The 13,437-nt window shown below is 39.8% G+C and overlaps 1 protein-coding gene across 7 annotated transcripts; it reads left to right on the forward strand.

The window, feature by feature from the left end:
- The first annotated feature begins 6,646 nt into the window (after window positions 1–6,646).
- On the forward strand, window positions 6,647–11,760 carry LOC109806354 (F-box protein SKIP23). 7 transcript variants are annotated; one of them, XR_014430005.1, is made up of 4 exons: window positions 6,647–7,826; window positions 9,391–9,834; window positions 11,195–11,264; window positions 11,434–11,760. XR_014430005.1 is itself a non-coding variant. In XM_083065075.1 (2 exons), the coding sequence occupies exon 1, from the start codon at window positions 6,653–6,655 to the stop codon at window positions 7,823–7,825; it is 1,173 nt and encodes a 390-aa protein (XP_082921201.1). In that variant the 5' UTR covers window positions 6,647–6,652; the 3' UTR covers window position 7,826; window positions 11,192–11,760. The 7 variants fall into 7 exon arrangements, 2 of the variants coding, with proteins under 2 accessions (XP_082921201.1, XP_082921202.1); XR_014430002.1 differs by having other exon boundaries at window positions 11,195–11,760; XR_014430004.1 differs by lacking the exon at window positions 9,391–9,834 and having other exon boundaries at window positions 11,192–11,264.
- The last annotated feature ends 1,677 nt before the right edge of the window (window positions 11,761–13,437 follow it).

Raw genomic sequence — 13,437 nt, forward strand, 5'->3', positions numbered from 1 at the left:
CAAAAATCTAATGCAAATGTATGAAGTCCAATCACGGACACATGCAAGGAAAATGAGAGACTCAAACAAAAAAAAAAGAAGCACAAGCAAATAGTCCTAAACATATTGATTGTGAAAGAAAAATCAAAATACAATCACTCAATGGATCTATGGATAGAATTTTTTTTTCAAAAACAAATAGATCCGAAATGAAACTCAAACAAAACACACAAGAACACAAAGACAACAATACAAACGGACCAAAAAAATTAAGGAAACTTATCTCCAAGAAGAACCTTGCTCTGATACAAAAAATGATGGAGAAGGAAGGAGGAGTGATTGGAGTTCTTCTCCTTAGCTTCTCCTATGCTCGGATCCTCTTCAAGGAGACTTGAACCAAAGGTAAGAACACTTGATTGGAGGAAGATTTTCGGATCTAAGGTTTCCTAGGCTATGGATGGAAGCATCCAAGCTTAAGGAACAAAGGAAAGCTCACTTCAAAAGGTAGAAAACCTAGCTAGGGTTTCTAAAAAGTGATGGCTCTCTCTTGGTGACTTTTGGACGAAATTTGGCTGAAGTAAGCTCTCAAATTTCATATATGTCAAAAGTGATTACAATGTGTGAAGGAGGGAGCTTAAATGGATCCGAAATTAGGGACACTTGGCGCCAATGTGGAGGCTTCACATGTGGCGCCAAGTTTTGAATTCAAATTTTGAATTTTGAATTCAAAACTTAACTCACATGTACAAGTCCAGTTCACATTGATGCTAGGTGTATTTAGGTTTGATTTAGTGTGCATTTAGGGTTGAATTTGAGTCACACATGTTCAGCCAAGGTGGCACCATCCATGTGACTCAAAATGCAACTTAAATGCATGCTAAATTAAACCTAGTTTTGCCTAATTCACTTAAACTAATAATCCTCCTTAAATCCTAATCTAATGGCCTAAATACAATGGCCAAACATATACAAACATTAGGAAATAATAAAAGAAACAAAATGAGCCCAATATTGGGTACCAAAAGCCCAAAGGCCCATGAAGCCCAAAACTAGGCCCAATAAGCCTATGGCCCAAAAAATACTATTCTATGTGGTCCAAAATACAAGACCAAAATATGTGAAACCTATACTAATATAATATGTACAAAATATAAGAAAAATGGATTTATCAAGAGATGGCCCATGTGAAGCTCAAATTGGGCCTTCCAGGCCCGTCGGGCCCATTGGGCCTTGACTGGCCCAAAACTTCATGTCTAGCCAACTCCTCTTGGCTCCTTCAATGTGTCACCCCTTGCCTTCCTAGGCATGATTCCATCACCCATCCACACATATCCACTTGTATCTTTTACAATCTAGTTGGCCAAACAGTCACTCAATACTTATACAACATCACAATGTTATCAAATCATCTAAATTCATCCATTTAAGCCTAAAATCTCCTAATTCATACACATAACAACCTTAACCGTCAAAATACATCAATTCATCACCATGTCAATTTAATCATAACAAAATACACGAATTGTATAATAAAACAACAATAGATTCTCAATCATATCCATACATGTCCATACAAGTTAAACAAACAACCTAAAAGACTTAAAGATTGGCTCTTTTCCCTTATCTCTCATGATGGAGGACCATCCTTGAAGCATCACATAGGGCCTATCATAAGGTCTGTGGCAAGAAGAGTGGAGGAAGATGGAGAGCACACGATACCTAAAGCCATGATCATCATGTGTGTGCATTTAAGGTTTATTTAGGGTGGGGGAGACCCTAAAATTTTCGGCCAAAGCCCCCTAGAAACCTTAGATGCTTTCTTCTCTCTTTATAAGTACTATGAGCCCTCCTCCATGTGACCACTTTGAAATATATACATTTTAAGTGAGCATTTTTGTCTCAAGAAGCCTTCCTTAGTCTCTTAAGACCTCACGACCATATCTTCTCCTCTCTACCCTAGAGTGAGCTTGGGTTCCCTTGAGTGGCCTCCACTAACCCTTAGTGGAGAGAGCTAGCCAAGAGCACCAAAAACACCTTCCACTTATTCTTCTCCTTTATCACCCAATATTTTTTTTCATCACCCTTGATGAAACATCCAACCATCATTCTTCATCCTAATCCGTGGAGAAAGTGAGAGCTCCTCCTTGGAAGTCATTGGACGCACCATGGAAGGAAGGAGTCCATCATTTCACATATACCCATGGATGTGGCAATTTCACTCCCCCCTTACACGGAGTGATGATCCCATGATTTTATTGGCTCCTTGTAGCCCTAGCTTCTATTTTGCACTCTCTCCAATGGTGATGGAAACCTTATGGAGGAATCGAATTGATGTGGCTTCTTCTTCAAGTTTCTTCCTAGATCTTTTGCTTCTTGACACTCTTCAAGCTTCTTCAAGGTCTCTAATGGAGGAAGAGACCTCTAGTTTCACCTTTGAAGGTGACAAACTTTCTTCAAGTGGTGCCACTTCAAGGTAGAAGATAAACTTCTTCAACTCTCACCACATTCTTAGGAAGAGGATAAGAGAATTGGAAGTAAATCAAAGAAAGAATTTTAAATTTTTTAGAGAAAGAATTTAAAGAGAAATTCTCAACCAAAATTTGAATATGCATAAAAAGTTCCTACACAATGGAAAAAACTACAATATATAGAGTTTAGTTGGCTTATGGTACAAGCTAGACTAACCATGGTTAACTATAACCATGGTTGGCTATCTTTTGCCTGATTAAAAAACCCATAGTCTTACTTTAACTCACATGATCATTTTTTATCATATTTCTTCGCTTTTAGTACTTTTTGGGGCCATCGTCTGAATAATGTTCCTATTCCAGATATATCTTGTTTATTGCGGGTTGTTTGATGAGGCTTAGATTGAGAATTTAAAGAAAGAAAAGAAATGAATAGAAATAGCGAATGACATTAAAAGAAACTTTCAATTTACACGTGCCCTTTTATTGTAGCTCGTGGGCCCGGGTATATCCCGAGTTTGTGATTCATATATAGGGAAATAAAAAAGATTCCCCCTTTAGAGAAGCCTGGTTGGTCTGATTACCAAGACTGTTCCTCCACTTGCTTGGATACCGGTGCTTTGGAAGATCTCGTATAGAGTAGGACCACTCGACTTTTCTTTTCTATGTTTTGTTGTTGGTTCATACCCTAAGCCTCTTTGTCCTGAATTGCTTATGTAGTCTGGCAGTTCCGTTATTCCTTGGGCATCTATACCAAGTCCTTACCTTGATCGATAGTCGCTTTTGAACAAACTTTGAGCCACCAGGTTCCTTTTGCTTGAGATTTTCTCAACATGGGTGATTTCGAATGCTTGGAAAGTAGTCTCTAAAGCTTATTCTTCCGCATCCACATATGGGATAGTTAATGGTTTGTTATCGATCATGTCCTCCTCTGCTTGCATAATCATCAGCTTATCATTAATCACGAACTTGACCTTCTGATGTAGTGTGGAGGGTACCGCCTTTGCCTGGTGTATCCATGGCCTTCTGAGGAGACAATTATAAGCAAGAGCGATATCCATCACTTGGAATTTTACATTGAAAATGGTAGGCCCTACCTAAATAGGTAATGTGATCTCTCCCATCACTTCTCTTTAGGATCCATTGAAGGCTTGAACGATCATGTTGCTTGGTCGCATCTGGGCCTCTTTGATTAATAATTTGTCAAGAGTTCTCTTAGGTAGCACGTTTAAAGAGGACACATTGTCTACCATGACCTTGGCAATGAGAAACTCCTTACATTTTACAGAGATATGTAAAGGTTTGTTATGGTCAAATCGTCCATTTGGTATCTCATCATCTGTGAAAGTTAAGTGATCATTAGTCATGATGTGGCTAATGATCTTTTCAAATTTATCCTAGAGATGTGGTGAGTGACATAGGCTTCGTTTAAGACCTTTAATAGAGCCTTTCGGTGTGGCTCTAAGCTCATGCTCAGCGAAAGCAACATGATCTTTGATGGAGTATGGTTCAGTTGATCGATGATGGAATACTCGCTCTGTTACATAAATTTGAGGAGTTCCTCTTCTCCGTTAAATTCCTTTCTCTCCTCCTCTTCATCCTTTTCCTTAGGGACCTTGTTTTGTGATTCTATAGGAGTGTAGACTCGTCCAATCCTAGTCATTCGTCCAATCTCGATAATATTTGATGAATCCACGATTTATGAGCTTTGTACTTCCTAGATCCACGACACAACCTTGTCACTTTCATACGGAAAAGGAACAAGCGCTCGAATTGTTAATTTGGGCATGTTTTGCCCTTCGTCCTTTTGCATGCTTACTGGTTTTATATGGAGTGTTCCCCGATTTGATATGTCAGATTTACAGTTGATTACCAATGATTTCATTATCTGATTTAATATGCACAAATTAGATTTCCCTTTTTACATCTTCATTATTTATGAGGAGGGTGTTTTTTTCTAAATGAAATGCAATATAAGATGCAAAGACAGTTGAGAAATTCAATGAATATCATTCTTATTGATTTCTCCATTTAGAGAATATTCTCTATACAATGTTTTTCAATAAATTTTGACAATAACATAGAAGCTTAAAGAAACTTATTCTTGGTTGATACATAGATAAGTCATCTTTGGCTTCCAGAATATGTCTCTTTATTGCCTTTGCCTATTCATGGACCGCCTTACTCATGTTGTCGTAAATTGATTGTGCTTCCTTTTCCTTCTCTTATTGGTATCCCATCACAACTTTCAGCCCCTTTGATGGGTGACTTCTCTAAGTTGCTCAAGTCCTTTTTCTCCCTTTGTTAATAGCTAGAGATAGCGGTGACTCGTTCTTGAGTTATCTCTCACTAGACTCGAACTTCAGATTAGGCCATGGATAAGATTTCGTGTGCCTACTCCATTTCTCGTGCCTGTTCATGGAGCTTGACTTCGAGTTGTGATACCTTTGATAAATCAACTCTTGGAGTCTTCATCGGTTGTGTATTACAGCCGGGGCATTCATCTTTCAATCGCTCGATCTTCATGTCTAACTTCTTGTACTACCTTTGTAGACTATCAATATTAAGTTTGGATGCCTCATCTTTTTCCTCCAAAGCCACTACTTGAGCTTCCAAAACTTCTATCCTTTTAGTCAAGGCGTTGACTTGCTGTTGCTCGTGCTGGCTCATCAGTTTGGTTGTGCCCCTGACTCCCCTTTCACTCCTCCAATAGTTGTAATTGTCTGAAGAAGCTATTTGGGGTCTTCCAAGTTCGTCATCTCTAAAGTAGAATGGCATGTTCCACGCTTCCTTGATTGTGTCTATTAGTTGTTGCTAATTGGAAGAGTAAAAGAAATAAACTCCTCCGATGTTTCTTAGATTTGGCAAAGTTTGTGTCCTCCCGAGCTGCCTTAATGCTAGCGTCAGAGAGTAGGCTATGCAACCTCTTTGTCCCATTAAAGGTATGTTAGGGAACTTGCCACATCGAATTAGTACTTGACTTGGTCGAAACTATGGATACATCCATGCGAAGGAATCTACGATGCAATCCTCCAATTCGGCTTTTCAAGCCATGGCGTATTTCTTCAATACGGGAATTCTAAGAAAACTTCTCAATGAGTCAGATAGCTTTCCCATATCTCCCTTGGCGAAGAAGTGGGTGTACACCCAAACATAAAGTAATGGGTTGTAGCATCTCATCTGCTTTCTTGATTTTTGATTGCAGAAGTCTATAATAATCAGGGTGTCGACAAGAATGGCAGGCACGAGGCTCCTTAAGTGTGCATTCTAGGCAAATAAGGCGTTGATCGCGACGTGATCTATTACCTTTTTAAATTTATTAATTAAGGTTAAAAAGCCTACAATCAATTATAATACTATTATTTGAATATGAAAATTCAAAAATATTATTTAATTAATCTTTGTAGGATAGTATTTTTAAATCATGCACATGATAAATATTCATCAACAAAATATTCAGTATTTTAAAAATTGGATATTAATTACAAAATCAATAATTTATTGCTAAAATTATTTTAATAATATAGTATGAATGAGAAGAGTTTTCTTCCTTGAATCTCTTCTCGATAAGAGTATATAATTTGAAAATATGTTTTCTCCTTGTATTTGTTGGTCGAGTTTCTCATTCATTCTCTCTATCGGCTTCCTTCCCCTTCCCATTCTACTATCAATATATATCATTTTGTGGTGGTTGGGGAAAAGTTTATCTCACCCATGATAAATGCCAAATGCACTTACTAAAAACTAGATCTATTCAAACTCTTGCTTGAAGTTGAGAACCTTATTTTCTCCTTCTCCTATAAGCTCTAAAATCCTCCAAATGGAGTGATTATATATACATGTAAATAGTATAAAAATGTAATATATGTATCTTGTGGTCAAGTCTCCTATTTTATATACTAAAAAGATGTTACTGTGCATTAAAATTCATAATAAAAACATTATTCCTTATTAATGACAATATTAATCTTTACACGACATTAAGTTCTTTCTATCTTACTGCTAACATGTGATCAATCATATATGATATTTGATTTTATTAAAAAATATTCTTGTGAGATTCGTCTCTCTTTTTAAAAAAATTCATGTAGAATATTTTCCTATTCAATAAATCATATATTGGTGGCTTTATTACGATGCTATTATTATTTTTGTTTAGAAATTTCCTCGACATAAAAAAATATAATATAAATAAAAATGGGTTGATGCCTGATGGAATTCAAAAGTGGTACCTGGTGATGGTTGAATTAAGATATAATAACTCCAGATTTTGTAGTTGTAGTCTCATTTCCATGGATCCATCAAGGTCAGCAGAGTGGTCGGAACTCCCTGGTGAACTGCTCCAGCTAATATCGTGCCGTCTAGAAAGCCCACTCTACCGCCTCCGCCTCCGCTCCGTCTGCTCCTCATGGCGGTCCTCCACTCCCCCAACCCCCACCCTCCCTCCCCCCCCTCCCCCTCACCTCCACCTTCTCCCTCTCCACCCACACCCTCCTCCTCCTCACCCCTCCCCACCACCCCCCCTTCCCTCCTCAAACTCAAACACTCCCACCACCACAACCCCACCACCTTCACCCTCCTCCACCCCCCTCTCCCGCCTCCCCCTCACCCCTCCCCCCTTCTCCCTCAACCTCCTCCGCCTCCCCGCCCTCCACCTCGCCCGCGAGTTCCTCCTCTCCGCCGCCTCCTCCGCCACCGCCTCCCTCTACATGGAGAAACTCGTCCTCACCACGCAAACCGCCCCCTTCGCCCTCCTCACCATCCACATCTCCGGCAAGCTCGCGCTCTTCCGCTCCTCCCCCGACCCTTCCTGGACCATCATCCCCGACATGCCCACCCCCTACGACGACGTCTGCGTCTTCCGCGGCACTCTCCACGCCGTCGACAACACAGGCCGCACCGTCACCGTCGCCCTCCCCGACGCCTCGCTCGCCCTCGCCGCCGCCCCCGTCTTCGGCGGCGACAAGAAGTTCCTCGTGGAGTCCGACGGCGCGCTGCTGCTCGTCGACCTCTTCCTCTCCAACGACCGCGAGTTCGAGGATTTCGACGACTTCGACGCGTTCGAGTGGGAGAGGACGGTGCGGTTCGACGTGTTTAGCCTCGACCGGGAGGGGAAGAGGTGGGTCGAGGTGAGGAGCTTGGGGGACAGGGTGCTGTTTCTGGGCGACGATTGCGCCTTCTCTGCTTCCGCCAAGGATTTGGGCGTTCGGAGAGGAAACTGCGTCGTTTTTAGGGATGATGGATTGGGTGGCACAAGGGTTCAAAATGGAATGGGGGTTTTTTATTTGGATGATGGCAAAATTTCTCCCTTGCCAGAGTGTCCCGACTTTGCTCAGTTGTTCCGCCCGCCGGATTGGCCCAGCTTGCAATTGCATTGAGGTATGTATGATTCAAGGTTTGGGGTTGTTTTAATGGTGAATTTTGCTATGAGTGTTTCTTTTCATTGCTTGGTGGATGTTTGGTTTCCAATTGGGAGGTTGCAACATGCGATTGATATTCAATTTGGAATACAAGTAAAGGGAGTGTTGCTTTGAGCTTCATTCAAATTTAAGGCTTTGTTTGGTGCCGATTCGCCACTTATAAGTTATGTTTGCCGAGTAAACTCAGTTTGCTGATATGCTTAGCTTCTTTTAATAGTACTTTTGGACTCTAGTATTTGGAGTTTCTCAAGAAACACTTATAGGAAGAAAAAAAAAAAAGAACGAAAAATGAAGTAAACTTCTCTGCAAGTTAATTTGTAGAAGCTTTCTTGTATAGCTGCTTCAATTTTTTAATATAAGTTTAAGCTAGTTTTAGATTATAGAGAAACTTAGTTCATTTTTGTTTTATTTTTCTCGTATAAGTGTTTCTAGAGAAATTTATCTGACCAAACCCTTGGTATAAAACTAAGTTTCAATTAAAAGCAATTCCGTCATTGTTGCTTTTGCTAACTCAGTTTGCAAAATGAAATTCACTCAAACTTAAGTTTGCAAACTTTAATCCAAACATGCTCTAAGTTGGCAAATTCAGTGTTATTCATTTATTGTAGAACACCATATATTGCTAGTTCTGTTGTGGTTCTACAAAGCAATCTTCTGTCCTGTGTTTTCCAAACTTAGTAAATGAGGTGTTACTTCATTGTTAATTTACACATTTCTAAGGTTTGGTGGATTTAAAGAAGTGGTTGACAACTGTGTGATGTTTACGGAGAAAGTATAGATGTTTGACTTGGTTCTTTTATTGCAAAAAAGCTGAAAAGTGGAGTAACATAGATGAGCACTGTGCAATCAGATTCATGTTGCTCTCTTCCTAAACCTGATACTGTTGCTTAATCTTGAATAATAGTCAGCTAAATGCTTTAACATGGTTTCTGGTGTAAAATGTTCATTCATCAGTGATACATCCCTTATTGAGGCTCATTTAGTGTCCATACATGGATGGTATTTTCCCTGATGACATGTATGTTTCTTAAGGATCTTTGGAAAAGTATATCATAAAAAGGATTTGCATATTACTATCATAAAATATAAGTAAACATTCTTCATTTAGGTACTGTGGATCTTCTTATGTACAGTTTGTTTTCTCATTCTCTATGAAAATCCTTTATTCTATTTGGTGATTATTGTTACACTGATAGAACAGTGCCAACCAAACCATTGCAGCCCAAAATTAACTTTGAATCCTCCTGGGTCAAACACACATATGTGAGTGCCTCCATTATTCTTTAATCTTCTGTTTCTTGCTGTGTTTTTGCTCATAAAACAGTGTCAATGCTTCTGCAACTTTGATGAGGTCCCATTGCTCCACTCCATTCTGCTGGGCCCATTTTCCTAATCTTAGAAAATCACTTCCCTTTTCATAATCATTATTCTTCTCTTTAATCAATTGGACTTGATCCATGAATTTAGAAAAAGATTTCAACCCCTTCTGTTTTCTCTGATCCTTCATCCTTGTCTCTGTCCAGCATGATATCAGCCACCAAATGAGCACCAAAGTTTGGTAGGTCCAACTGTGGGAGCTTGAACAACATGTGCAAAAACTCTGTTGGATCGAGCGCTTACCACTAGGCCAAAAGCTATAGCTGATAGTCAGGGCGCAACTCTTTCTACTTAAGAAGTAGCAGCCCAAGCGCTATGATTCAACAGTGACTTGGCCCACCTAGCCTCCGCCACGGGACAATTGATGCAACCCGCAACAATCTCCCCCTCAGCAATTGCCCCGCTGAGTATCGAACTCATGACCTTGGCTCTGATACCAATTGGTGGATCGAGCGCTTACCACTAGGCCAAAAGCTATAAAGTCCAATACTGCTGATGACCCTTTGGCTCCTATGGGCGAATGTAAGTAAGGTGGCTCTAATGGTGGTGACTGGTGATGGGTCAACTGATTTGGTTCTAGTTCGCTGAAGGTAGCTTCTTCCCCAAAGTGGCTATTGTTTTCCACCTTCCAATAGTCATATTTGCTTCTGTTTTCAGGTTGTTGATCCAGAATGTTGAGTGGTTATGACTTTCTCACTTCTCCACTCTCAACTTCTCACTCTGTGTTTCTTTCATTCTTCTTGAACTTGCATCTCTACTTGTCGTGTTTGTTGGGTTTCTCTCTCCTGGGTTGCTTCTTTTTTCAACATTTCTGCTCCTCCTAATTCTTGCTTCTTTTATGTATCTTTTTCTGACTTCCTTTTGTCATCAGCTTCTGCCCTCTGCTCCATTGGTTCATGGCTGTCTTCTTGAATCCAAATATTTGGATCAAATTCTGGCTGGAACTCTTTGAGCAAAGCCTTCACAAATAGCCACCATGATGCACTTGAATGGTCCTCTTTCCACACATGCCACCAAACAAAAGCACGTTCTCACATAGCCTTCCCAACCATTTGTATCTTTTCTTGCTCAGTTATGCCTAAGGCATCAAAATGCTGCTCCATGTTAATCAACTACCAATAGGCTTCTTTTCCTTCAAATTCTATAATCATCTGCAAGAATTGATACCCACAGCTCCAAGATCAGAGCTCTGATACCAGTTGATAGAAACTGGATGGAAAATGGAAGTCAAACAGAATTTCTTTATTGATTGATTGTATTTCTACAAAGAATTCCCTGGATATTTGAGAGATCCAGGTTTTACCCTAGTCCCAATTCTATTTCACCAAATGATTGACTCTTCTTCTCAACTCCTTTTCATATTTATAGGCTGGTATGCTAACACAAATCCACCCTTAATGGGCCTAATCAGTTATAGGCCCTTTCCACTAATTACTAATATAACTAACTGACCTAATGACCTATCACACTGGAAATTTTGTATATTTTTCTCTAATTTTGAAAGGATAAATTTTATATGGCATTTGCATAATTTATGTATTTTGTTGGTAATTTTAAATAGAATGTCATACTCATATATACTTATGCATTTTCTTGCTGCCTGGTATGTAAGCCCTTGAGGTGGCAATCATTGTATGCCATTGTTCATTACTATTTAGTTACATGGGCACAAGTATAACTGCAGATACAAATATTTTATTCATTTTTTTGTTCAATCTTGCTCCAAGTTAAAAATTATCTCCCAAAAAGGTACTGTTTTGGTACACATCGGGGAAATGATCCTATAAATGACTTACTTTCCACCTACACTATTATTTCTTTATTTAATAACTGAGAAATTGCCCTGGGTTGTGTGACTTTTCTAAATTATTTTGTAGTGTATGACTTTGAGAATAATCTAAGATTGAAAAGGATGAAATTGCTAATATGGCTCTTATATGATCAAAGCAGGTTCAGTTAGAATAGCTGATCTTTAAGAAGATTATGCCCCCAGTCACCTAATCTCAGTTAAGTAACATGGGTGAGTGCTCCCGTGTAAGGTTGAATAAGACTAAGATGCTTGGAAGTGGTAGACCTATTTGCATCACTTGTTAAGCTCTTAACATTTCGTTGAGTTTGATCAAGCTTATATCGCTTATTGAATTACTGATTGCTATGATCATAAAATTGTTATCTCTTGTACATACAAGGTTCAACAGCCTAAACTTTTATCACTGCGCTAGTGGAGGCAAGACAAAGTCACTCTAAACTGCTTTCCATCGAGACTTGTCATTTCATCCTAGTGGACATTTTCTGTATAGTTATTTACATTTTTTTCATATGCAAATAATGAATTTGTAGAATTAATAATTCATTTGGCATACCTGTTCTTCCTTTAAATGACAAAGGATGGGGAGGGAACAGTATATGATACAAATGCTGAATCTTGAATGACTATGTAATTCAGAACTGAATAATATTTTGGCCTCTTTGAGTGTCCCGCGATGCACTCTTGAGCCCCATCTCAAACAGCAAAATTTCATATGCTGTCAAGTTGCTGCTGAACTTATTGTTGCTCCTCGCTAATTGGTAAACAATGCTGTTCTGGGAGGACACCTATCGAAAAGAGTTATGTTATAAGGAAGATAAAACCAAGTTCTCCAACACCCTTCAAATTTGGTCAAAGCATATCTTTGCAAGCATATGTCTGATTTCTTGCCCATTGTATGTATCCGCAACTCCTTTAACTAAATCCCTCCACAACTAAACACCTCATAACTAAAACCCTTGCACTATTAATATTTTAAGGGCACATAATTTATTCGAGAGGAATGTTAAGAGGTACTTTAACTATCTTTATTCTCTATTATTAGTTGAAAATTATAATTCTGTGCATTTCCTGTTTTATTTAATGAGTCTTTTTTCATTTAATAGTAGAATCTATTAAAATTTGTTATCTCTAATAAAATTCAGTCAATAGTTGAGACTTTAAAATAGTGGCTGGTGTAAAAAAAAAATGGTAGTGTTACTAGCTGTACCGGGAGGACCCTATTGGTCACGTTGACCAACACGTACCGTTCCGTCAGACACCCATGCGAACTGGACCATACCCAAGGTTGACGTTAGCGTCGGCTCGGCTTATAGCCGAAGGTCGAGATTAGTCAACTGACACATGTCGGCTCGGTTGAAGGCCGATGCAAATAGCATGATGCATCCCCGTACGTATCTGCTCGGCCCAATGCGGATCCGATAAGATTACCAAGTAAACGTTTATCGGCCCGGTCAACAGCCGAAGACATGCAACCTCCCAAGCATTAGCCTGTCGGCTCGGCAATGTGCCGATAGGTTAAACGGGTTATAGTACAAATCACACTTAATAAGGACAAGTGCATAATTAAGACATGATTAGCTGATTAGCATCGTATTACCTAATTTGGTAAAGATTAAAATAGGCCCACCACGTTCAGGCCCATGTCAGGTATTATAAATAGGCCACACGTAACGAGGTACGTCACTGTTCATTAATTACCCTAGAATATTGTGCTTGTCCTAACTTGAGCGTCGGAATGCCTTTTGCAGGTACCTCCCCCCTCTGAAGAGTTCGTTTGAAGTATCCGTTCGGCCCTTCTCACTAAGAAGACTACGCTCAGGCAGGTACATGGGGCTGAGTGGGTTTTTTCGGATGGTTTCCATGTGGGGTCTCGGTACTGGTTTTTCAGAGCAGCATTCTCTTCTCTCAATGTGGCCATCTCGGCGGCGTCTCTCTCTCGCTGCTGTTTCATGGCGATCATTTCTTCCTTCATCTGGCGTACCATATCGGTCAAGTTTGTCTCCTCAACCGTCTCGGCCCCGGACTGTTGCTCCTCTTCGGACTGTTGCCCTTCAAAATTAGTATTCCTTGTCTTTACCATGATTCTTTTACTCGTAAACTTTCGATGTTTCTGCAATGCTTTCGGTTCGGCCCCACGGTGGGCGCTAAAATGTACTTGCCTGAGGGTACACTCGTAGTCTTCTTAGTGAGAAGGGCCGAACGGATACTTCAAACGAGCTCTTCAGAGGGGGGAGGTACCTGCAAAAGGCACTCTGACGCTTAAGTTAGGACAAACACAATATTCTAGGGTAATTAATGAACAGTGACGTACCTCGTTACGTGTGGCCTATTTATAATACCTGACATGGGCCTGAACGTGGTGGGCCTATTCTAATCTTTACCA

Source organism: Cajanus cajan, chromosome 10 (assembly GCF_000230855.2).
Source record: "Cajanus cajan strain Asha chromosome 10, NIPB_CcT2T_4, whole genome shotgun sequence".
NCBI classification, from domain to species: Eukaryota; Viridiplantae; Streptophyta; class Magnoliopsida; order Fabales; family Fabaceae; genus Cajanus; species Cajanus cajan.